A 20,979-nucleotide genomic window follows, 5' to 3' on the forward strand; every position below is an offset into this window, starting at 1 on the left:
CTAGTCGTATCAAGACCGTCGCGAAGCAAGCACTGAGTCCATGGTCTCAGGACCTGCTGCAGAAGGGCACCATAAAAACTAACGGGTTCGTACTGCTGCTGGGCAGCGCCACGAAGCAGAAGAATGTACCGTTGGAGGTGATCCTCAAGTTCCGACTGCGGAGTCAGCGGGATTCATTCGTCGAGCTGCTCTCACAGTGGCGAGAGGCAGCAACCTTCGGATTCTGAGCAAAATATAGGCATTCCGAATGGTGGAAGTTGCGTTGGCTCACGCCTGGTCGGCGAACGCTCCTGGCCGTGAAGTCGTTCCGATTGAAGTTTTTCGCGACATAGTGCTGGCAGCGTGTGAAAGGCTTGGTTATAGAATCCCTCCAGATTCGTGGATAGAGCAGAGTGAGGCCCCAACAGGTTCTCCACGCAGAGTTCGCACTCTTCGAGGTTGACGGGTGTGCAGAGTACAATGCCCTTAAAAGCGTTCTGCTGGACATAGAGACTTTCTCAGCGCCGACCCCAGCTCCGGGTCAGAGGACCTCCGTGAACCTCGCGAGCCTTTCCCAATTAGCACGACCCATGTACCGCGAAGTCAAGCGGGACATGAAGACGTACCTGGCTAATAAGGCCCAGAAGGTCATTGTACAGCTGGAAGACGACGAGGCGAGGTTCAGCCTACAGAGAGGGGACTCGCTGCTGTCTCCGTCTTCCGAGGGCGTCCCTCGCCAGAGCCGACGGTCAGCGAGGGACAGCCAGCGGTCCTACCTTCCAGCCGTATTCGACAGTTACGTGCCCGCTCCGCACGCTCCAATACCTCGTACCAGCAGTCAGGAATCCTACATACCTCGCGCATGCAGCAGGGAATCCTACATACCTCGCGCATGCAGCAGGGAATCCTACATACCTCGCGCATGCAGCCAGGAATCCTACACTTCTCCCCGAAACTGCAGCAAAGACTCCTACACGGCGCCTCCACACCAACATTCAGGGGCCACAAGTACCTTGTCTATAACCGAGGAGGGACCGAGCGGGCAGGTAGCGTCGTCGACAGTCGCTGCTTCTTGCGAGGCCGCTCCTTCTGAGTCCCCACATGAGGCCACCCTCTCTACTGCCCACTCTGTTGCGCTAGCGGAAACTACTCTGGGCACCCTTACAGACAGCATGGACACGCCACTGCCAAAGAACTCCTGGTGGCGACGTGTGTTTGGGTGTTGCTTTGATGGTAACTCGTATTCAACTTACGCGCGGGACACCGCCTAAACAATCGGCAGGCAGCACGATGAGCATGCTAGCGCCTGCGTATCCTCTCGGTCCCTTCGAGCTGCCTGCTCTCGGAGACCCTCTTCGCGGAGTGAGCCTCTGTCCAGAAAGTACACAGGTGGCTGGCTGCTTGCCGAGGACTTGCGGAGGAGCATTGGTGACTGGCCATTTCGGAGGAAGAGAGGCGTAGCTGAGGGGGGTTGGGCTCGTGGACTTTTTGCTACTACAAGGCGCGTGCTGCGTACAGTCCCGTCGGCTTCCTCGGCTCTGCTTTCCATGTGCAGCACCACAGTGTAGTCCTCACCCTGAGTCTCAGGCTCGATATTGCTGCCCATCTTTCTCCAGAGGTCGATAGTCTGTTTGGTGGCCTCTGAGGGCGCTGAGGTTGCACGGTTCAACTCGGGACTGGACAGTGGAGTCGATTTCGGAACTAGTACCGTTGTCGCACTGCCCTTAGCAGACCTGTAGTTGGACTTTGGCAACAGAGCCTGTACAGTGGAGCGTGCAGGCTCTTTGATGCGGATTGTTGAGATTTTACGTGGCTTCGCGATGGAAGGTGGCTCCGCCGAGACCTCAGGGATGACCGCAGACCCCTCAGGGATGACCGCAGACCCCTCAGGGATGACCGCAGAGCCCTCAGGGACGACCGCAGAGCCCTCAGGGACTGGATATGGCTCCCCTCCTGAGGAGGCCTTTCGTCGCAGTTTTAGTGAGTTGTAGCGCGTGATGGAGTCGGATCTCTTTGGCAAAGGAGGCTGTTCGGACGTTTCTGATTGATCTGTAGTTTTACGGCGGAGTTTCAGAGAGTTGTAGCGTTTTATGGACTCTTTCCGCTTAATGGGCTGCGTGGTCTCGCATGGAGTCAGGTTGCTCGATTTCCGCTTAAACTTCGGTGAACCAGATAAGGTTCTGGAGAGAGCCTTGCTGACAGCACGGCTCGTAGGGGGCGGAGATGGCTGCTGAGCCTTGACACTATCCATTTTCTTCTTGTCGATATGAACATCGATGTCCTCCTGCGACATGAAGCGTGTTAGGCCAGAGTCGACCCTCTTCGGCCGTGCCTCACGCTGCGGTTCAACAGCGGCCTCAGACGAAGATTTTGGTTTCCTAGGTCTGCGGTTGACCAGACCAAGGGAGAACAACTTTGACTTCGCCTCCGGCTCACCAGTGACGTCGCACACATTAAGCACTCCCACGACCTCCATGATAGGGGCGTCAGATGACGCGCTTCTGCTCGTTTCACTCCCAGTAATCTCCTTGATGTCCCCACTCCCCTTTGAAGACGCATTTTTAGACCATGCATCGGCAGAGTCACCACGGAAGGCCGTCATACATGAAATTTACATTTGCTTCACCTGCACACAGACACCTTATGTCATGTAGGTGACGTCACCAAAAAAACAGGGCTTCAACTTGAGCCATCAACCTCAGGAAGGGCTCCATTGGTTTCGTGTACTTCAGGGTCACAACTGATGGAAGTGCCTCGAGTATTCGGATCGGAGCGCGCAGTATTCTTTCCGATCCCGAGATGTTGGAATAGACCCACATTATCGGCGCCATCAGCCTCATGGACAACCTGTGAACCATCATGCCGAGTACCAGCTTGGGGTCCATGGCGAGCTCTTCGTCGGAGAGCAGACGATGCGAGAACAGCTTGAGCCACCAGCTGTGCCGCCGCCGGAGGTGCTCAGGGTCCGCAAAGGCAGACACGAGGATGCCGTCCACCTCAAGCGTGCCGCTAGAGGTCACTGGGGCAAAAATGCCTTTCGCAGCGACCGGCTCGGAGCCGAGAACCACGCGCAGCCCGTCTCGTGCTACGAGATAATCCCCGAACCGGATATCACGGGCGCGCATCATGCCGCGTTGGCCCCCGCCAGCCCTCGCAGCGAACGTGACATGGTCCTTGGACATGACGATCTCGCGGTGCCCCGGCAACTCATCCCCATGAAGGTAGGCGTTCTTGTCGGCGTGATATATCCGAACGAACTCCGACGTCGCGTTGGGCTCCTGATGCAAGAAAAACAGCACAGGTTCGAATCCTCGCTCAGAGCCAACCAGGTCACCGACGGATAAACTGCTCATAGCCATAGGACCCTTGGGCGTGGCAACCTGAGAGGCGTCACTGAAGCACAGGACTTCATTCTCGGAGGTGATGTCGCAGCTGGACTGGAAGGGATAATCGTCCTCTTGATGATGGCTGTACGCAGTCATCAGGATATGCCCCCAGCAACGAGTAATACCTGTCGCCGGTAACGCCGCGGTCAGGGCGTTACCAATTGTGCCTCGGACATCCGCATGCTGCGCCGGCTGACCTCCCATGGCTGGAATTAGCTGTAGCGCAGAGTGAGGGTACTGGGGGTGCTTATGCACGTTGGCGTCATTGTCCTCCCGGAATAACTGCTCGACCATGGCGAAGCCTGTGGCCATAAGAGGAAGAGTACGCATCGAAAAAACACTGCACCTTTTTTGAGATGAACCCTAAAGCCCATATCGTGCGACCCCGTGTAACCATCCACTATGAAGCCGGATGTGAGCCCCACCGTGAACCGCCTCGAGGCCCTCCTGGACACCGAACCCGACCCTATGGCCCTTCGACGCTTCCGGAGAACTTCGCTCGGCCACGAGTCAATATCACCGTAAGTCCGGCTTCAGACGAAGAAGCTGCACAGTAGTTGTAATTGGAAAACTCGTCAGACATTTTTGAAAGGGTGGGGAGTGATACTTTCTTAACGTTGCATTTCGTCTTGGAAAACTCGTCAGACATTTTTGAAAGGGGGAGTGATACTTTCTCAATGTTGCATTTCGTCTTGGAGACCCCGCCACCCTGCGGCTACGCTCCTGCATTCAATCGTGTGGCGCCTCCGCAAACAGCAAATGTGAATGCTGGTGACGGCCGTCTCTATGTAGGAGGCGGCGGCATTAACAAGGCCTTCAAACTCGCGCTGGAATCGCATCAACCGGTGAGTCGCTACTCTAAACTGCACAAGGATGCCCTATCTCTGGCTTGCCAAGACAGCGCTGGCTTCGTCGTAAACGTCGCCTCCTCGGCGCCTGCGGTGTGCTTTTCAGCTCACGTTCCCTTGGACTTCAAGACCAACGCGGGCTTCTGTTGTCTGAGCGTTTTCGAGCGGCGGGAAGAACCCTTCTACGCGATGCTGTACGTCGTCGGCCCCCGCGGAGCAGGACTCAGCGGGGAGAAGTTCCGCCAGCAGGTCCATGACACGGCGTCGAACATGGCGCGGCTGGTGGACGCTCACAACGAGGTTTCGCCTTATAAGGTAGATCACGTGCGACTTTGTCTGGTTTCTGGCGGCGTGTACCGCCACCCTGCAGTATCGAAGGCAACCGTGGCCAGCCAGCTGCTCACAGGAATACAGGAGGAGGGGTCTGACGTTTCGTGGATACTGGTGGAGGACGACGACGCATTTGGACAAGCACTACGTGATTTAGACACCTTTGGTTAAGATTCGGACGTTAGGCAGATCTGTGCGCAAATTCACGTGAATACCCCTTTTAAAATGATCGCTGGTCGCAGGCCAACAGGGCTGCCAATAGGACTGCGATTCCAATCTGAGGGAGCGTTCATAAGCAGTGTGCTCAGCCAAGTCTCACGAGATTTGGCCCGGGATCCGGCTATTGTAAAAGAGTGGCGATCCCTCAAGACAACCTCGACAGTAAAGGGCGTTGAATCTGGATGGAATCTGTTTGCCAGCAAGGTATCGCTCGTTGAGCATACGACCCAGGCCGTTATGAGACAGCTTTTCGCAGTGGCCGCCCTGGGCGGTAGGGGCCTCGTCTCGGTCTTAACTGCGGGAGGCAGGCGGCTTCCCAGCGGACCGAACTGTTTGGGTCCGCTGCTGGATAGACTTGACGTGCAGTTGCAGCTTCGTAACTATCGGTCACAGCAGGCGTTTAAGCGGCTAGAACGTTGGCGTAGCGAGCCGCATGCCGGGCTGGTCGTGGAGCCGAACGAGACTGCTACCGCACTGGTGGAGATGCCGGAATCGAAGCTGTCGTTTGGCCTTCGGAAAATAAAGACTCCCTTCCTCGATAGGTTTTTTGAGAACCCTCTGGTGCTGAACTTTCTGGGGGACAGCGTCCAGTCTGAGGCGTTGTCAGCAGTCGCGGCTGTGTATCCCAACTTTTCGTTGGTGGACCTGTACGACGACATGCGCTTCGTGGTCATTCCACGCCTGCTGAGTGCCTTTCTCACGAAGGACATGGCTGAGCTGCAGCGGTTATGCAGCCCTGTGGCGTGCGCGGCGCTGGGTCCGACAGTTCATGAAGGCCAATCTCTCCGCCGAGACGCACAGCTCAGCAAGGTGAAGTCTGTGGACCTGCAGGGCGTCGTGCAGTCTGACAACTACGGAGCCTGCTTCGTCTTCACTGCGGTTGTTCATCAGGTCCATTGCTTCTACGACGAGGACAATCAGGTGGTACTTGGGGATCCTGGCAACCTCCACGAGATTCGGTATTCCTTCGCGGTGCGGCCTACTCCCGAGTCTGCGCATTATCCTTGGAGCATCGTCGAAGTGAGCATGCTGGAAGATAAAAAGATGCTTTGGTGACGCTCATTTTTATTCGCTGACAGTTCGCATAGTAATATAACATTGGACTTGACACCTTGATGGCATGTTGAGTCTGGCTGGGAACTGGCTACTTCGTAGCTCCCATACCTATCCTTGACATACAGTTTTGCTTCGTTTCGCTACGGGAGACGAGTTCACCGATTCCCTGAGTCGTTTGCGCTCGTGGTGACTCACTCCCATGTCGAAGGCGACCCCGAAATGGTCACTGACGAAGAGGTTGATGCCTGGCAAAACGGTAGTCCCCAGCAGTCGAAAGTCGCTCGTATGGACATGAAAGCACGTATGGTGGAAGGGTAGTGTGTACACCCTGTCTAGTCTCATGCGAGGGCGGTAGCTGGCTCCCGACATGTCAGTGTTGTGGTTGTTTTCGGTGTCCCAGGTGAACTTAGCAGCTTCTGGCGCACCGTTCAGACCCCAAACGTCCATAAACGGCGAGCCTGCCACGGCCAACTTGGCCTCACGTTCCCGAAGGTTGAGATCGCCGCCTAAGACTACGAGGCGTCCTTGATCCCCCGCAGCTTCTGCTTCGTGCATGCAGATTTTCAGTTGGTTGACTCTCTCCTCACTGTGAGGCCCAAGCGACTCCAGGTGGCTTGTCCCAAGCCACATGGGCACTGAGTACGACTCCAACAAAACCTCGGCTTGTACCCAAAGCAAGTGTCTCGCCATACAACTGTCAGGGAACCACAGGGTGCTCGAGGCTGTCACAGTGACTCGGTCCCGTGACAAGAGAAGCATGTTGTAATAGTTGGCTCGCCGATTACACGCCTTTGTCGTCACCATATAGTACTTCTTGCTTAGTCGCCGCTTTAGGAGCCTCTCTACTTCTTGATTGACCTCTTGCAACATTGCAGCAAACGGTAGTTCGGTCAGCAGCGCGCTAACCAAGCCGCGTGCCCTCGTCTTTGTGAAGCGGTTGTCCAGGCCATCCACATTCCATGAGAGCACCGTGAGCGTGGAGAAGTGGACGGGAGGGTCTGTCTCGGCGGAGGCCCTGTGCAGCGTCGGAGTTGCGTTCTGCGAATCGGGCTCAGGCAGGCCACCTGGACTTTCCTGGCGTATAGTGGAGACCCGCTCCTCAAGAGAGTTTTTGTGTTTAGCTCGGTACTCTTCCAGCTGATCCTTTATCGATCGCATTGACTATAATCTCTCCTTTTGCAAGCAACCTAAAAAATCACATCATCTGACGGTACAGGGATGACAGGTACTTAAACGAGCCACTGGCCTGCGGCGCCGATGACTGGCTAAAGGTAACCAAGTCTGACGTGTCGAGCTCACCTGTCGACGACACCCTAATCCGCATGAACGCGGCTAGATTTCCCATGGTTCCGCAGTAGTTCGGGGCGGAGAACACGGTAATGAGGCGCTTTCCATGCGCCCACTCATAACCCTGCATCTTCATTTCGTGGGCGCGGATAATCAGCTTCAAGTTGTTGTCGTCGCAAAATGCTTTAGTGACATCGGGGCCGAACTGGCAGGACACTCCGCGTTTTGAAGGCGCTCTTCCAGGCGCGTCCATAGGATCGGACCACAGCAGTTCTGTGAGAACGCTCGTGTCACCAGGCTCGCAGTCACGGTCCTCTGCTCGGATGTCGGATAACTTCACGCCGCTGGTGGCAGGGATGCCGCCATGCACACAGAAAATCTGCTCCCCGCTCGACGACCGCAGTACATGCGCAAGGGGCATCAATCTAAAGGCCTCAGACAGCACCATGTATACCTTTTCGTTGTACTTGGCCTTGCACTCCTCGAAGAAACCGTAGAATCTGTATTACCCATTCCCAGATGACTCACTTGTTCATGCTGGTGGTCTCGTGGTTTCCTCGGTTCAGATACAAGCACTGGGGATCCATTACCTTCAATGCCAGCAGCGTCAAAATACATTCTAGCGAATAGTTGCCCCTGTCAACAAAGTCTCCGTTGAACAGGTAGGGGTTTTCTCGGCTGGGAAGCCCGTGATTCTCGAAGATCAGCGCCAAATCGTAGAACTGTCCGTGGATGTCGCCGCAAACGATGAACTCGCTATCGTTGGGGAGATCCACAAATTCTAGAGACTTCAGCTTCTGAAAGAGACTAATGGCCTGCAACGAGATATGATGTACCGTCTTCAGAGGCAACGTTTTCTCGCTCTTGAAGTGTTCCACCAGCTCCTGAACGAATTCTCGCGTTACCACGCCTGAATCTGGCAGGCAAGGCCCTTCGTACGATGCAGGTATCTGGAGCAGTCGGAGATCCACTGTCTCAGAAGCCTTGGCCGTCGCATCAGTGGAAATGGCACTGGAGAAACGTTCTTGGTAGATGAGCTTCTCCACATCTGCAAGCTTGCGCTTCGCATCGGGGTCACGCGGAAGGATGCGCGTGACAGTCTTGAAGTCGCGAGCTGCCTCTCGGAGCTTGTTAAGCGCCAGGTAGCCGCTGGCTCTGCGGTAGTATGCCTTCGCGTTTGCGGCGTTCAACGCCAGAGCAGTGGATGCATCAGCAATGGCAGTTCCGTAGTTCTCCAGGCGAAGGTTGGAGAACGATCTGTTGCAGTACAGGACACCCAGAAGCGCCTTGTGTCTGGCTCCAAACAAATGGTCGATCCCGTCACTGTAGTGGTCGATGGCGTCTAGATACCGTCGCTGGGCGAATGATTGATTGCCGAGGGTCTTGTGTTCCTCGGCTTTGAGTTTCGCGGCATCAGTCAGCTCTATTGACGGACTGTGCTCCACCGTCGGCGCTGACATATTCTACATTTTCAGCTGCCAGGCACAGTTCAACTGTAACACGAATCATTGTTGCAGCACTACGTAACATCAATTTGATTGGGTGTATCTGCGGATACAATTGGTTCGGGCTCGTCACTCTCAAAGTAGGCTTTCGGGCCCACACATCGCCTCTCCCTGCGGCGGTTGTCCGTGTATATTGTCATCGGTCGGTGTTCAGCTTGGAAACCGGGGTATTTGGGGTTGGCCTTGGCGAGGCTTGATATGGTTGGAGTCAGATAGCCAGGACTGCATCTTGCCGTTCGCGTTCTGGATGTGCTGCTGTCGTTGTTGCTGCTGTTTTGCTGTCCTAGGCGCGCAGAATCCATCTTACGAATGCGCTGCCGACGTTTGTGGCCCATTGGGTTCCTCCGGGCCGTTAACGGCTGTCGGGTTGGCAGGTCACGTATGTGGAGGGGGTTTCGATTTCGAATACCCCCTCCATGTACGTTACGTGTCGAGCTCGTGGAGACTACGGACCTTCCGTTGCAATCATTCGCAAGCTGAGTATTGCCAGGAGCGAACCTGCAGCTCGTTGCGAGCTGGCGACTTCCAGGTGTGACCATCACCTCAAAGACTGTCGGCATGAGTGCGAACCCATACTTAGAGAACTCTGGGTGTGGCGCGTAGTCCCACCCGTAGTGCCTCTCACGCAATGCAAAGTGGCTGGGTGTATTATATCTGGCGGTAACCTGATTGCCTTCCATAGTGACCCGGCTTCGGAGATGAGTTGGCTCTTCAAGCGCCTGCTGACCGGCGGGGGAAGCCAACACACTTGCCACTGCAGCGAGCTTCGCCGCGTTCGCTGCGTCACCTGGTGGGACGATATGCATCAGATAGTTGGAACTCGATTCGCAAGCCGAGGTCTCCAGCTGCGAAACTGGCTTGCTTGACTCTGCACCTCAATTCGCCCATCCAAAATCCACATAGATATGCTCAATTGTCCACAATCATGAGGCTGTCCGAACTACAGAGCGCCGCACCCTGCAGTGCTCTGACTCTGGGCTCCTTCCGACCTTTGGTCCCAACAAAGTCGGACCCTGAGGCTATCGTGCCAGCTGGTCAATCTGTGCAGGATGAGTGGAGGAATCTCTCGCTCCCAGACCCCGAGCTCCGCAGCGTGGGCATCTCGAGTTCCCCTCGGCTCGATCCTGGGAGGGAGCGCGTCTACGGCGTTCCGTCTTGGACACGCTCGGATAACATGCTCTACAGAGGAGCTTTTATGCAGCCTCACAACTCGATCTTGGCTCGAAGCTGGAGACCGTTTCAGAGTCGAAAGCAGCTGCAGTCCGCAAAGCCTCCAAAGCGGGTTCAGCAGACGGCTCCATGACCTTCGCAACCACCAAATTGAGAAAGGAATTGCATACCTATCTTAGCACCCTCTTGGGCTTCACACACAAAACAACGAACGCTTCGCGCACATTATCCTATCATGGGATTATTCATAATTAAGATGCGAGTATCCCTCTCAGTCAAGAACCCCCAATCATTGAGGCAAAGCGTCTTACTGCAAGTAATGCAGATGAAGCTGTATCCCCTTCAGCGGAAAATGCAGTCACGATTTGAACGAACGGAAGTTCCTATCAGCTCCCCGCGACTCAAGCGCCTGCGGGCTCGACGGCGGCGACCACCACTACGGACTTCGGCTCCCGTACTGGTCGGGCCAGTCTTTGAGTGGTTCGACGTTCAGTCCTCCCCCAAACAGCCACCAGCCGAATTTCTGTCTGGTTCGTGCTACGACCACACCAGCCGTTTCATTGAAGCTGAGAGGATGCAAGCCTCTAGAAGAGGCTCGCATAGCGCCCCAGAACAAGGCAATCAGATGCCGACCCGACTGACTGAACAAAGGCACACCCAAACGAGTTGGGATCTTCATACTTCTTTGCAAGAGGAAAACGACCGTCTTGTTTCTGAACTTGAACGCCTGAGATGTGGACCGGAGACCATGTCTGCGGACGAAACAAGAGATCGTTGTGCTGCCATGAGGCAGGAGTTGGAAGCCAAGATTTCCCAAACGAAAAAGATGGAGAAGCAATGGGAGGAGACTGTAAACCGACTCTTTGCGAAGCTAGAAGAACAGCGATGCGGCAATGCAATCCAGACTGACAAGGCGTCGCACGACACCACAGCATTGGAGGAGGAGTTGGGGGACGAGAGAAATCGTTGTGCCGAGTTGAGGCAGGAGCTGGCTTCAATGTCCTCTCAGATGAGAAGGATGGAGGAGCAAAATGCATCGGAGCGCCTTCAAGAAGGGCAACGGCGACTAAACACGGCACTACAGCCTGAGGGTAGCAGCCAGGGTTTGGTGGTCGCGCTGGAGAGAGAGAGAAATCGTTGTGCCGAGTTAAGGCGCGAGCTCAGTACAGAGCGTTTTCAGATGCAAACGACAAAGAAGCAGTGGGAAAAGACTGTTATGGGCCTTAGGTCGAAGCTTGAGGAGCGGCAGTCATCCGAGATTCGAGACACTGAAAAGGCGTCCCGCAATACCGCAGCATTGGAGGTCGCGCTGGGGGAGGAGAGAAATCGTTGTGCCGAGTTGAGGCAGGAGCTGGATACAACGACTTCTCAGACGAGAAGGATGAAGAAGCAGTGGGAAGATACTGTTATGGACCTCAGGTCGAAGCTCAAGGAGCAGCAGAAGGCATTAGATGTCGCGCTGGGGGAGGAGAGAAATCGTTGTGCCGAGTTGAGGCAGGAGCTGGATACAACGACTTCTCAGACAAGAAGGATGAAGCAGCAGTGGGAAGAGACTGTTATGGACCTCAGGTCGAAGCTCAAGGAGCGGCAGTCACCTGAGCTTCGAGACGCTGAGGAGGCATCCCGCAATACCACAGCATTGGAGGTCGCGCTGGGGGAGGAGAGAAATCGTTGTGCCGAGTTGAGGCAGGAGCTGGATACAACGACTTCTCAGACGAGAAGGATGAAGCAGCAGTGGGAAGATACTGTTATGGACCTCAGGTCGAAGCTCAAGGAGCAGCAAGACGAATCGGAGCGGCTACCAACCAGCGCACTACATCACACTGAGGAGGCTTCACGCAGCAACCCAAGGAAGATGGGCGTCACGATTTCCCAAACAGAGCAACAGAGGGAGGAGACTCTCACGAGCCTGCGCTCGGAGCTGGAGGCACAGCAGGAATCTTCGCAGCTACTAAAAGCTTGTGCTATGCGGCAGGCTCAAGAAGCTTCCCACACACGCAAAGCGTTGGAGAGTGCCCTACACGAGGAGAGAAGTCGTTCTGCAGAGATGATTGAGCAGATTCAGAGGTTAGCGCGCACTAATGAGGGTCTACTTGAGCGTCTGGATGGTGACACGTTCGAGGAGGGAGATGTCGAACAGCGATACGGAGACGCAGTTGAGGAGGGTGCGCTTGACTGTTTCCGAGGGACTGACAGAGACTGGGAAGTGATTAGCGGTTTGAAGGTGAAATTGGAGGACGAGATCGTCAAATCGGGCGCGCTGCGCATTCGACTGCACCATAGCGAGAGTCTGCGCATGCGACAGGCACAGAAGGATCCCGATGAGCTGAGTCTGGCGTTGTGTGAAGCAGTGGAGTTGGCAGAGGGCTTGCTTGAACAGCGCACTCAGCTGCAGACTGAACTAGCTTCTCTAAGGGGCACAGACCAGTACTCGGCAGAGACGCCGTTCCTACGTCCAGCCAGCCCAATAGGCGGCAACTGTTCTTCCGACTCGGGACTCAACTCGGACTGCGTGTTCGAAGGATCTGACGAGGCAGTGGAGCGCGAGATAGACGCGTTACGGAAAAGACTGCCAGCGACCTCACCACGGCCTGTTCGGCACTGTCCGCGGCCTCGAAGTCTGCAGCACGAGGGACTGGAGCTCCAACAAAGACTTGAGGAGGGCACTACGGCTGCTGCGAGCCTCGCCGAGGCGGCCATTTCCCAAGTACTGACGGGGTCACTGGAGCTACCACCCCCAGACTGGCAGCGCGAGCCAGCTTATCTTGATAGTGATTGACAGTGTGTTCGTAACTGTTAACTGTCCAGTGAATCTCGTACGTAGGAGCTGTTGTTCTCGATGTAGCTTTGCCAGCTGGTAATGTCCCAAAAGGACTTCGCTTCACCTTCTCGGCGTCGCTTTCTTGCCAGCGCCTCCACCATTATTCGTGCGACCTTGGAGTTGGTAATCAGAGGAACGTTGAAGTCTGTCGCGGTGCGTCTAGTAAGGTAGCCCTTGGTTATCAGGTCTGGACACTTCGCGTACGCGTCCGTCGGGATGTTAATGATGCAATCGACGGTGCCCTGTTTTAGGAGGGTAGCGGCGTCATCAATGTCAATGGCCTGCAGGTGTTCGGCAAGAGGGTCACTGTTGAGTTCATCTGTCAGGACCGAGTGAGTCCCCGCTGTGCAGTAGATCGAGTACCCCATACGCAGTAGCTTCTTTACGGGGTCCACCATTTCCAGCTTCTCATGCAGCGGCCCGATAGCTAACAGAAAGGCGTTAACGGGCAACGCATGTCCTGTGGCCAACCAGGACTTCAGGAAAGCCTCGTGGACGTGAGGACCGAAAGCACACACTTCCCCTGTAGACTGCATTTCCACTCCCATGATGGGGTCTGAGCCTCGTAGGCGGCCGAAGGAGAACATAGGGCATTTGACCCCAACGAAGTCCTGATCCAGCAACTTCACCTGTTCGGGACGCACGGGAGCACCCACAAAGATGCGAGCGGCTAGCTCGATGAAGTTCACATTCAGCGTGCGGCTGATGAAGGGGAACGTACGAGAGGCACGCAGGTTGCACTCGATGACCTTCACAGCGTTCTTCTTACACATGAACTGCATGTTGAAGGGGCCGCTGATGTTGAGGGCCTTGGCAATCTTCTCGCTCGTGCGCCGAACCCGACGGATTGTCTCGACGTAGAGGTTCTGGGCCGGCAGGATGAGCGTTGCATCTCCAGAGTGCACTCCAGCGTTCTCGACATGCTCAGAGATCGCGTAGTTGAGCACGACCCCGTTACAGGCAACCGCATCCATCTCCACCTCCTTGGCACCTACAATGTATTTCGATATGACCACCGGGAAGTCGGGTGACACCACCGAAGCGCTCAAGAGAAAGTCCTTCAGATCATGCGGCGACGTACTCACCCGCATGCTGGCGCCAGAGAGAACGTATGACGGCCTGACCAGCACGGGAAAGTCTACCTCCTCGCAAAACCGCAAGGCACTCTCGAAGGAGGTGAACGCCGACCATTTAGGCTGGTCAATTCCCAGAGAGTCGCATAGTGCTGAGAACTTTGAGCGGTCCTCTGCCTGGTCAATGGATTCCACTGAGGTGCCCAGGATGGGGACTTGTAGAGCCGCCAGCTTCATGGCAAGGTTATTGGGCACTTGCCCTCCCACGCTGATGATCACACCGTCAGCTCTTTCCTTAAGGTAGATCTCGTGGACATCCTCCAAGCTGACGTTCTCGAAGTACAACCTGTCGGTCTCATCAAAGTCTGTCGAGACTGTTTCTGGGTTGCAGTTCACCATGATAACGTGGTGGCCCAGGTTGCGCAATGTCTTCACACAAGCCATAGCAGACCAGTCAAACTCCACGGAGGAACCGATTTTGTAGCAGCCACACCCGAGCACCATGACGCACAGTCTTTTCTGTGTCGTCGTGTTACGGCGGAAGCTGAGGAGCCGCTGAGGATTGGTTTCGTCGCGATTCCGTGGCCGAACGCCTGATGGTGATTTAAAAATCTCCTCCTTGGCGCTCAGAACGTCGGATTCGGTGCCGCTGTATGTAACGTACAGGTAGTTTGTTTGCGCTGTGAACTCCGCGGCGGTGGTGTCAATCTGCTTCACCACTGGGAATACTCCAAGACCGTGTCGCTTCTCGCGGACAGCGGCCTCGGAGCACTGCAGCACGCGGGAAAGCTCCAGGTCGCTGAAGCCGAGTTGCTTCGCAACTAGGAGCCGGTACCGGCTTAGATTCTCCTGGCCTTCGGAACTCAGTTGGCGTCTAGTGCTGATGATATTTTCCAGTTTGTACAAGAAGAACCGGTCTATGGAAGTGAGGTGAAACACATGTTCCACAGTAAGACCTTTCTCTAAGGCCTTGGCCACTGCCCAGATTCTGCCTGGTGAGGGATTGGACAACTCGGACTTCAAGGCGTCGAGGTCCTCGATGGGGCAATAATCCGGTGAGAATCCTGTGGAATCGTTGTCAGTGACCATCCGAAGACCTTTCTGTATGGCCTCTTCGAAGGTGCGGCCTATCGACAACACTTCCCCAACACTCTTCATACAACTGCCCATCCGCTTATCCACACGACTAAACTTCCTAAGGTCCCAGCGAGGCACCTTCACCACAACATAGTCTAATGCGGGTTCGCAGCAGGCTGAGGTGTTCCGTGTCACCGAGTTACGCAGCGAAACTAGGTCCTGTCTGAGGCCTAGACGCGCAGCCATGTAAGCCAACGGATAGCCAGTCGCCTTGGATGCCAGCGCCGACGATCTGCTTAGCCGAGCGTTCACCTCTACCACACAGTGGACCCCTGAGGCCGGGCACAGTGCGAATTGCACGTTACACTCTCCAATGATGGCGAAGTGCCGGATGATCTTCAACGATGACTCCCGCAAACGGAAATACTCCTCGTCGGTAAGAGTCTGGGACGGCGCCACCACGATAGAATCTCCGGTGTGGATGCCCAAAGGATCGAAATTTTCCATGTTGCAGACCGCGATGCAGTTGTCAAAGCGGTCACGCACGATTTCGTACTCTACCTCCTTCCACCCGTGAAGGGACTTGTCGATGAGCACTTGCGGGGTAACGGCGAACGCGGCCGCGCTCAGAGACCGCACCTCCTCAACGTCGTGGGCTACACCGGATCCGAGGCCACCGAGGCAATAGGCACCTCGCACGAGCACAGGGTATCCGATCCGATCCGCAATGGCCACAGCCTGGCCTACCGAGGTGGCCGCGTCAGAGAGAGCGACGGTCTCTCCGATGCTCTTCAGACGCTGCGCGAAGACTTCGCGGTCTTCGGTCGCCATGATCGACTCGATAGAGGTTCCGAGCACCTCCACGCCATACCGCTCGAAGACGCCAAGCTTATGTAGTTCTACTGCGCAGTTCAGCGCGGTCTGGCCTCCGAACGTGCAGAATATGCCGTCTGGCTTCTCCTTGCGGATCACCTCCTCCACGAAGAATGGGGTAACAGGCAGGTAGTAAGTCTGATCACTGAGCCCCGTCTGCACTGTAGCTATGTTCGGATTTATTAGCACGGACTTGACGCCCGAATCTCGCAGAGCCTTAACACACTGGGACCCACTATAGTCAAACTCACCAGCCTGACCTATGGAGATCCCTCCCGAGCCCAGAATGAGCACTTTGCTGTAGACCTTCGGGAACTTCACTGGCGCGGTAAGAAGCAGACTGGGTCATATCAACGTCCGAGAACCTACCGCGACGGGCTGGTCACAGACCTCATAAAGTCGTGAAAGAGGAAGGAGGTGTCCGTGGGCCCTGCGCGATGCTCCGGGTGGAACTGCACCGAGAACCAGGGCATTTGAGTGTGGACGATCCCTTCGTTCGTCTGGTCGTTGGCATTGATGAACAGCTCACACCACTGAGCAGGAAGGCTGCTGGCGTCCACCTCGTATCCGTGGTTCTGGCTGGTAATGTAGCATCGAGTGGTGCGGGTGTCGATTACAGGCTGGTTCAAACCCCTGTTACCAAGTAGCATCTTCCTGGTTTTGGCTCCCACAGCCAACGCAAGCAGCTGGTGCCCAAGACATATGCCAAAAAATGGGCGTTGTCGCTTCAGATACTCCGCAATCTCACGTATGGTCGTTAGGCAAAGGGCTGGATCACCAGGTCCATTGGATACCAGAACCCCATCACACTCTTCGTCGGCCCAGCTGTAGTTATAGGGCACCACGCGCACGCGAATGTTGTAAGGGAGTTTGTACAGCAGGTAGCGCAATATGTTCGTCTTGATCCCGCAGTCTACAACGGTGATTCGAATTTCCTTCTCGACGAGGAGGTTACCCTGATACGCCGATCGCAACTCAAGCACGTCTTTTCGGCTGACAAACCGGCTAAGGCACGACGTCGAAGAGTCTGGGAAGTCCAGAGGAATGGAATCCTCAATGGGTTGAATCCACCCGGCGGTGGACCCGTGCTCTCGGATAGCCTTGGTCAGGGCTCGGGTGTCAACTCCGCAGATGCCAGGCACGTCATGCTCCTCCAGCCACGCCGAGAGCGTCTTAACGCTGTCCTGGTGGGAAGGCTCCTCAGTAAGGCTGGCGACTACCAGACCGGCAACGTGGATGCGGTCGCTCTCGTAGTGCAGAGGGAAACCGAAGGCGTCCTTCTCCGCGCTGGGAACGCCGTAGTTGCCTGCCAGGGGATAGGTGAGAGTCAGAATCTGCCTGGCGTACGACGGATCCGTCAGAGACTGGACGTAACCAGTCATAGCAGTAGTGAATACAACCTCCCCGGAGGTTCGCCGCCGACTCCCAAAGTATCTTCCCTCAAACGAAAGCCCATTGGCCAGCAGCAGCCTAGCGTCCATGTGTCTGATTCTCAATCTGTAATAGCAACATTTCGCCCCACTGAGCACAAATTCGTTAGTCAGCTTTTCCATTCAGAGTCTGAGATTTGATCTGTGCCTATGTCACAGGTACATAAAACCGAAGTCCTTTATGAACCAGATAAAGGCAGAAGACTGAGTAGCCAACGCCGCTATTTCTCTTGCTGACGCCAACAGAAATGAGCCCACTGACGTGTTTGGAGGTTCCCGAGCTTCCACCAACCTAAGGAGATGTGGAGGACACTGGAAGACCACAGGGTTGGAGCTCGAACCGTCAGTGTTCTCTAATCTGATGTGCTTCAAGAGTGAGCCGGAGGAAATGTCAACGACTACGGCCTGTTGGCTGTCTGGAAGGAAAAATGCGGCACCTTGAGCGTCGACTGACAGCTCTTGCGAGATTACCGGCTTGGTCAGAGATTCCGCCACCATGTACATCCGCAGAGGCAACTGGGAGGAGGAATGCACAGGCTTACGTATGTCGAAGCTCATGACCTTGTTTTCTACGGTCCTCAGAAGGCAGACGTTGGAGTTCACCTTCTTGAGGCTGGCTACTTGCCTAGGCGCCCCTACCGCCTCCGCCTGGTCACACCAGGTCGGGCATCGAGTGTCCCACACTCTCAAGGAACCGTCAGAGTGACCAGAGAGCAGTGTGTTGTGGCTCAACATCACCATCTTGGACAGTTTTGGCTTAACAGCTGCAGAGGGCTGCCAAGCCAGCAGGCCTCTCTCGATGCTCAGGAGTAGGAGGCAGCCTCCACCTGCCATGACGTGCTCCCCTTCTACGAAGGCGGTGTCCCAAATCTCCGAACGAGCTGTGCAGCGTTCTTCACCAATCAACCCAGGGACCGATATGGATTGTATGGGGTTGAACGCCGACCGCGTTTCATCCTTGGTGTCGAATACGTGCAGGGAGGGATCCTCGGGGAACCCGAGAAGGTTGCTCGTGACTACCTTCGACTTGTAGGTGTGCAAGGAGGTGGGGACTTTAACACACGGGCCCATGGCCATCTCGTCGATCTTCCAGTCAGACACTGCGCTGTTCCATGCTGTTATGGCCAAGAACTGTCACTCACTAACGGAGTTCAGCACCAGCTGATAGCACTCTTGAGCTGTCGGTGAACTAAAAGGCTGAGGATCTTGTGACTGGAGCATCCGCCAAACCAGCAAACCCAGTCTGGACTGGTCACTGTTTAACCTACTTCCAGGCACTCACGCTGACAGCATCTCTATGGGCTTTTGAAACGTGAAGTAGCCTGAGTGAATGCGGCGGCAAGCAAATCTTCCCCAAGCGTAGGGATTGGTGACATGGTCAAGCTGTTTCAAAGTGAGTAGACAGGCATGGAAGGACCTCAACCGAGAAAAGACGTCGACATCCTCCATGAGCCCTATGCGCATGGGCCTAGGTGGCTCACCCAACCAATTGACGGAAACGGACTGGAGGCTTGAGGATCGGGACATCTCGGGGATTTCATTTGCTAAGCCAGCCCAAGCACCGGTGACAGAGGGGTCTGTCGGAGAGTTGCGGTGACCCCACATAACTGGAGGGTCTCGGGACCGCATCTTTTGGTATCCGCAACAGGTGATTGTTTCACAGGACGCAATCGATAGGGGCGATTTCTGCAGTCACTTCGCGACACTTGTCCACTGTGGCGTTGTCCCTACACAACCATTATACTATCATCACGCTATCACGAATATAGTGCAGTGTAGTTTCCGCAATAAACGGGGTGTCGAGTGGTTTGCTGACGAATGGGATTGTGGTAGAATACAAGCGCGAGCTGTCCTTGTGGCAGCTGTTTCCTTGTGGCTGTCCTTGATGCGTGTCTATGCTGCTGACATCAGAACGTTGGCTGCTTTTGGTGAGCACCCATTCAGGACATCGCATAACAACTGATGCGTGTCTATGCTGCTGACATCAGAACGTTGGCTGCTTTTGGTGAGCAGCGATTGCCTTGCAGACTGCTGGTGAATGTGCCGGCACTTGCTGCGTGAAAATGCCCATAATGGTTGTTGACGCATCAGCCCACTCATATGGAGTCTCTGCCCTGGGCTTCGGCGGCCCAATAACCCCCGTCAAGACACACGAACTGGGCAGCAACAACGACGCCCAGCTGTTGGCTGACTTCGGCAAAGCCTGGGAAAGCATGGCGCAAGAGGACATATCAGGCTCGGACTACTACTTCAACTCCTACAGTCACTTCGGAATTCACGAAGAGATGCTCAAGGACAGCGTGCGCACCGGAGCCTACCGGAAGGCCATCCTCGACAACAGCCACCTCTTCAAGGACAAAATCGTGCTGGACGTTGGCGCCGGGACGGGTATTCTTTCAATGTTCGCCGCTAAAGCGGGCGCCAAGAAAGTGATCGCTCTTGAGTGCTCGGAGATCTCGGAGCTCGCTGAGCGAATCATAAAGGACAACGGTTTTTCTGAGAAGATTGTCGTGGTGAAGGGCAAGGCGGAGGAAGTCGACTTGAGTGAGATTGCTCGCGAGCTAGGCGAGACCGGCGAGTTCGTGGACATCATAGTGTCTGAGTGGATGGGCTACTTTCTGCTGTACGAATCGATGCTGGACACCGTCATCTTCTGCAGGGACAAATGGCTTCGCCAAGGCGGGCTGCTCTTCCCAGACCGCGCTACATTACATGTGGCAGCCATCGAAGACGGGGAGTACAAGAGAGAAAAACTGGAGTTCTGGGATGACGTTTATGGGTTCGACTACGGGTGCATGAAGCGCTGCGTGGTAGAGGAGCCGCTTGTGGACACCGTCGAGAAGACTGCGCTGTCCACTGACAGCTGCTGCGTCTTGGATATCGATCTGAACACCGTCACAACGGACCAACTCGAGTTCACCTCGGCCTTCGAGATTCGGGCCCAGCGCAACGACTTCGTTCATGCCCTGGTGGTTTGGTTTGACTGCTGCTTCTCGGCATGCCACCGACCTCTGGTGTTTACGACCAGTCCTTATGGACAGTACACACACTGGAAGCAGTCCGTACTGTACCTCAACAACAGCCTGAAGATTAAGACTGGGGAGTCCGTCGCCGGAGTCATGTGCGTCAGGAAGAATGACCGAAACCCTCGAGATTTGGACATCAAACTGCACTACGACTTCAAAGGAGAAATCATGAACGACTCCGAAACGCTTTACTATCGTATGAGGTGAATGAGACAGTGAAAATTGGCAATTCTTACGTGATGACCGCTAACCTAACAGACATTCAACGGGCTGGCTGGCTCAATGCCGTCCACCTCACCGTCACTGGGCGTGAGGCCTCTTACGTGGAGCCCGCAAAGCTCGCTGCGCCAAAGGCCCCAGTACAGCTGCTCCCTAGCTTATTCTGGGGCACCGTTCCTCACTTGGTGGACGAAGGCTCCTTGGTCCAGAAGGGCATCACCGATGTGGTGCTCCTATGCGTAAACAATCTCTTCGAGGACCAGCAGACCACGCTTAAGGTTCATCATGTGCCGGTGTTTGAGGCGACTATCATGCGTGATGCGTTTCCCACTGTGGAGGATGTCATCACGAGCGTGAACGAAAAGGGCGGTAAGACTCTCGTCTGCTGTGCTTGCGGCGTGAACAAAGCAGCTGCCATGGTAATTGGGTACCTCATCAAGAACGAAAACTGGTTGTTGCTCGACGCAATCGAGCACACGCGAGATCGGTGTGGCTGGATAATCCAAGTTCCAGAGTACCAAGAGCAGCTGTTGGACTTCGCCGCTTCCATGAACCGGTTGGACCCCATCAACCGGTGGCCTCGTGAGGATTGTGATTCTGACCTCGACAGTGACATTGCTCACTCGCGTGTGGATATGGGCATGGGAGATTCACTCAAGAACATTAGTTTGCTTTAGTGT

The 20,979-nt window shown here is 55.2% G+C and overlaps 11 protein-coding genes across 16 annotated transcripts; 5 read left to right on the top strand and 6 right to left on the bottom strand.

Annotated features, from left to right (window-relative positions):
- Nucleotides 1–1,246: 1,246 nt before the first annotated feature.
- On the bottom strand, nucleotides 1,247–2,581 carry KVP18_000526 (uncharacterized protein; the record flags this gene model as incomplete). The annotated part of the gene is made up of 1 exon (XM_067949706.1): nucleotides 1,247–2,581. One exon carries the CDS (start codon nucleotides 2,579–2,581, stop codon nucleotides 1,247–1,249), a length of 1,335 nt encoding a protein of 444 aa, XP_067814108.1.
- Nucleotides 2,582–2,639: 58 nt separating this feature from the next.
- Nucleotides 2,640–3,695, bottom strand: KVP18_000518 (uncharacterized protein; the record flags this gene model as incomplete). Its single annotated transcript, XM_067949691.1, has 1 exon — nucleotides 2,640–3,695. The coding sequence occupies one exon, from the start codon at nucleotides 3,693–3,695 to the stop codon at nucleotides 2,640–2,642; it is 1,056 nt and encodes a 351-aa protein (XP_067814095.1).
- Nucleotides 3,696–4,042: 347 nt separating this feature from the next.
- KVP18_000535 (uncharacterized protein) lies at nucleotides 4,043–4,714 on the top strand (the record flags this gene model as incomplete). The annotated part of the gene is made up of 1 exon (XM_067949722.1): nucleotides 4,043–4,714. The coding sequence occupies one exon, from the start codon at nucleotides 4,043–4,045 to the stop codon at nucleotides 4,712–4,714; it is 672 nt and encodes a 223-aa protein (XP_067814119.1).
- A 54-nt stretch (nucleotides 4,715–4,768) lies between these two features.
- Nucleotides 4,769–5,818, top strand: KVP18_000525 (uncharacterized protein; the record flags this gene model as incomplete). The annotated part of the gene is made up of 1 exon (XM_067949705.1): nucleotides 4,769–5,818. The coding sequence occupies one exon, from the start codon at nucleotides 4,769–4,771 to the stop codon at nucleotides 5,816–5,818; it is 1,050 nt and encodes a 349-aa protein (XP_067814107.1).
- Nucleotides 5,819–5,926: 108 nt separating this feature from the next.
- On the bottom strand, nucleotides 5,927–6,976 carry KVP18_000516 (uncharacterized protein; the record flags this gene model as incomplete). Its single annotated transcript, XM_067949687.1, has 1 exon — nucleotides 5,927–6,976. The coding sequence occupies one exon, from the start codon at nucleotides 6,974–6,976 to the stop codon at nucleotides 5,927–5,929; it is 1,050 nt and encodes a 349-aa protein (XP_067814091.1).
- Nucleotides 6,977–7,013: 37 nt separating this feature from the next.
- Nucleotides 7,014–8,565, bottom strand: KVP18_000512 (uncharacterized protein; the record flags this gene model as incomplete). 3 transcript variants are annotated; one of them, XM_067949680.1, is made up of 2 exons in its annotated part: nucleotides 7,014–7,605; nucleotides 7,634–8,565. In XM_067949680.1, 2 exons carry the CDS (start codon nucleotides 8,563–8,565, stop codon nucleotides 7,014–7,016), a joined length of 1,524 nt encoding a protein of 507 aa, XP_067814085.1. The 3 variants fall into 3 exon arrangements, with proteins under 3 accessions (XP_067814085.1, XP_067814087.1, XP_067814086.1); XM_067949682.1 differs by lacking the exon at nucleotides 7,634–8,565 and having other exon boundaries at nucleotides 7,014–7,553; XM_067949681.1 differs by lacking the exon at nucleotides 7,014–7,605 and having other exon boundaries at nucleotides 7,630–8,565.
- Nucleotides 8,566–10,036: 1,471 nt separating this feature from the next.
- KVP18_000532 (uncharacterized protein) lies at nucleotides 10,037–12,559 on the top strand (the record flags this gene model as incomplete). Of its 2 annotated transcripts, XM_067949714.1 has the most annotated exons (2): nucleotides 10,565–11,058; nucleotides 11,542–12,559. In XM_067949714.1, 2 exons carry the CDS (start codon nucleotides 10,565–10,567, stop codon nucleotides 12,557–12,559), a joined length of 1,512 nt encoding a protein of 503 aa, XP_067814116.1. The 2 variants fall into 2 exon arrangements, with proteins under 2 accessions (XP_067814115.1, XP_067814116.1); XM_067949713.1 differs by having other exon boundaries at nucleotides 10,037–12,559.
- Nucleotides 12,560–12,576: 17 nt separating this feature from the next.
- KVP18_000527 (uncharacterized protein) lies at nucleotides 12,577–17,105 on the bottom strand (the record flags this gene model as incomplete). Its single annotated transcript, XM_067949707.1, has 2 exons — nucleotides 12,577–15,964; nucleotides 15,994–17,105. The coding sequence occupies 2 exons, from the start codon at nucleotides 17,103–17,105 to the stop codon at nucleotides 12,577–12,579; spliced, it is 4,500 nt and encodes a 1,499-aa protein (XP_067814109.1).
- Nucleotides 17,106–17,207: 102 nt separating this feature from the next.
- KVP18_000510 (uncharacterized protein) lies at nucleotides 17,208–18,683 on the bottom strand (the record flags this gene model as incomplete). 3 transcript variants are annotated; one of them, XM_067949676.1, is made up of 3 exons in its annotated part: nucleotides 17,208–18,169; nucleotides 18,197–18,309; nucleotides 18,337–18,581. In XM_067949676.1, the coding sequence occupies 3 exons, from the start codon at nucleotides 18,579–18,581 to the stop codon at nucleotides 17,208–17,210; spliced, it is 1,320 nt and encodes a 439-aa protein (XP_067814081.1). The 3 variants fall into 3 exon arrangements, with proteins under 3 accessions (XP_067814081.1, XP_067814082.1, XP_067814083.1); XM_067949677.1 differs by lacking the exons at nucleotides 18,197–18,309; nucleotides 18,337–18,581 and having other exon boundaries at nucleotides 17,208–18,131; XM_067949678.1 differs by lacking the exons at nucleotides 17,208–18,169; nucleotides 18,197–18,309 and having other exon boundaries at nucleotides 18,333–18,683.
- A 434-nt stretch (nucleotides 18,684–19,117) lies between these two features.
- KVP18_000523 (uncharacterized protein) lies at nucleotides 19,118–20,287 on the top strand (the record flags this gene model as incomplete). Its single annotated transcript, XM_067949699.1, has 1 exon — nucleotides 19,118–20,287. The coding sequence occupies one exon, from the start codon at nucleotides 19,118–19,120 to the stop codon at nucleotides 20,285–20,287; it is 1,170 nt and encodes a 389-aa protein (XP_067814103.1).
- Nucleotides 20,288–20,319: 32 nt separating this feature from the next.
- On the top strand, nucleotides 20,320–20,976 carry KVP18_000522 (uncharacterized protein; the record flags this gene model as incomplete). Its single annotated transcript, XM_067949698.1, has 1 exon — nucleotides 20,320–20,976. The coding sequence occupies one exon, from the start codon at nucleotides 20,320–20,322 to the stop codon at nucleotides 20,974–20,976; it is 657 nt and encodes a 218-aa protein (XP_067814102.1).
- Between the last annotated feature and the right edge of the window lie 3 nt (nucleotides 20,977–20,979).

The sequence above is a fragment of a genome, assembly GCF_019968955.1.
Source record: "MAG: Porospora cf. gigantea A chromosome Unknown PgA_NODE_102_length_40447_cov_363.708, whole genome shotgun sequence".
NCBI classification, from domain to species: Eukaryota; Apicomplexa; class Conoidasida; order Eugregarinorida; family Porosporidae; genus Porospora; species Porospora cf. gigantea A.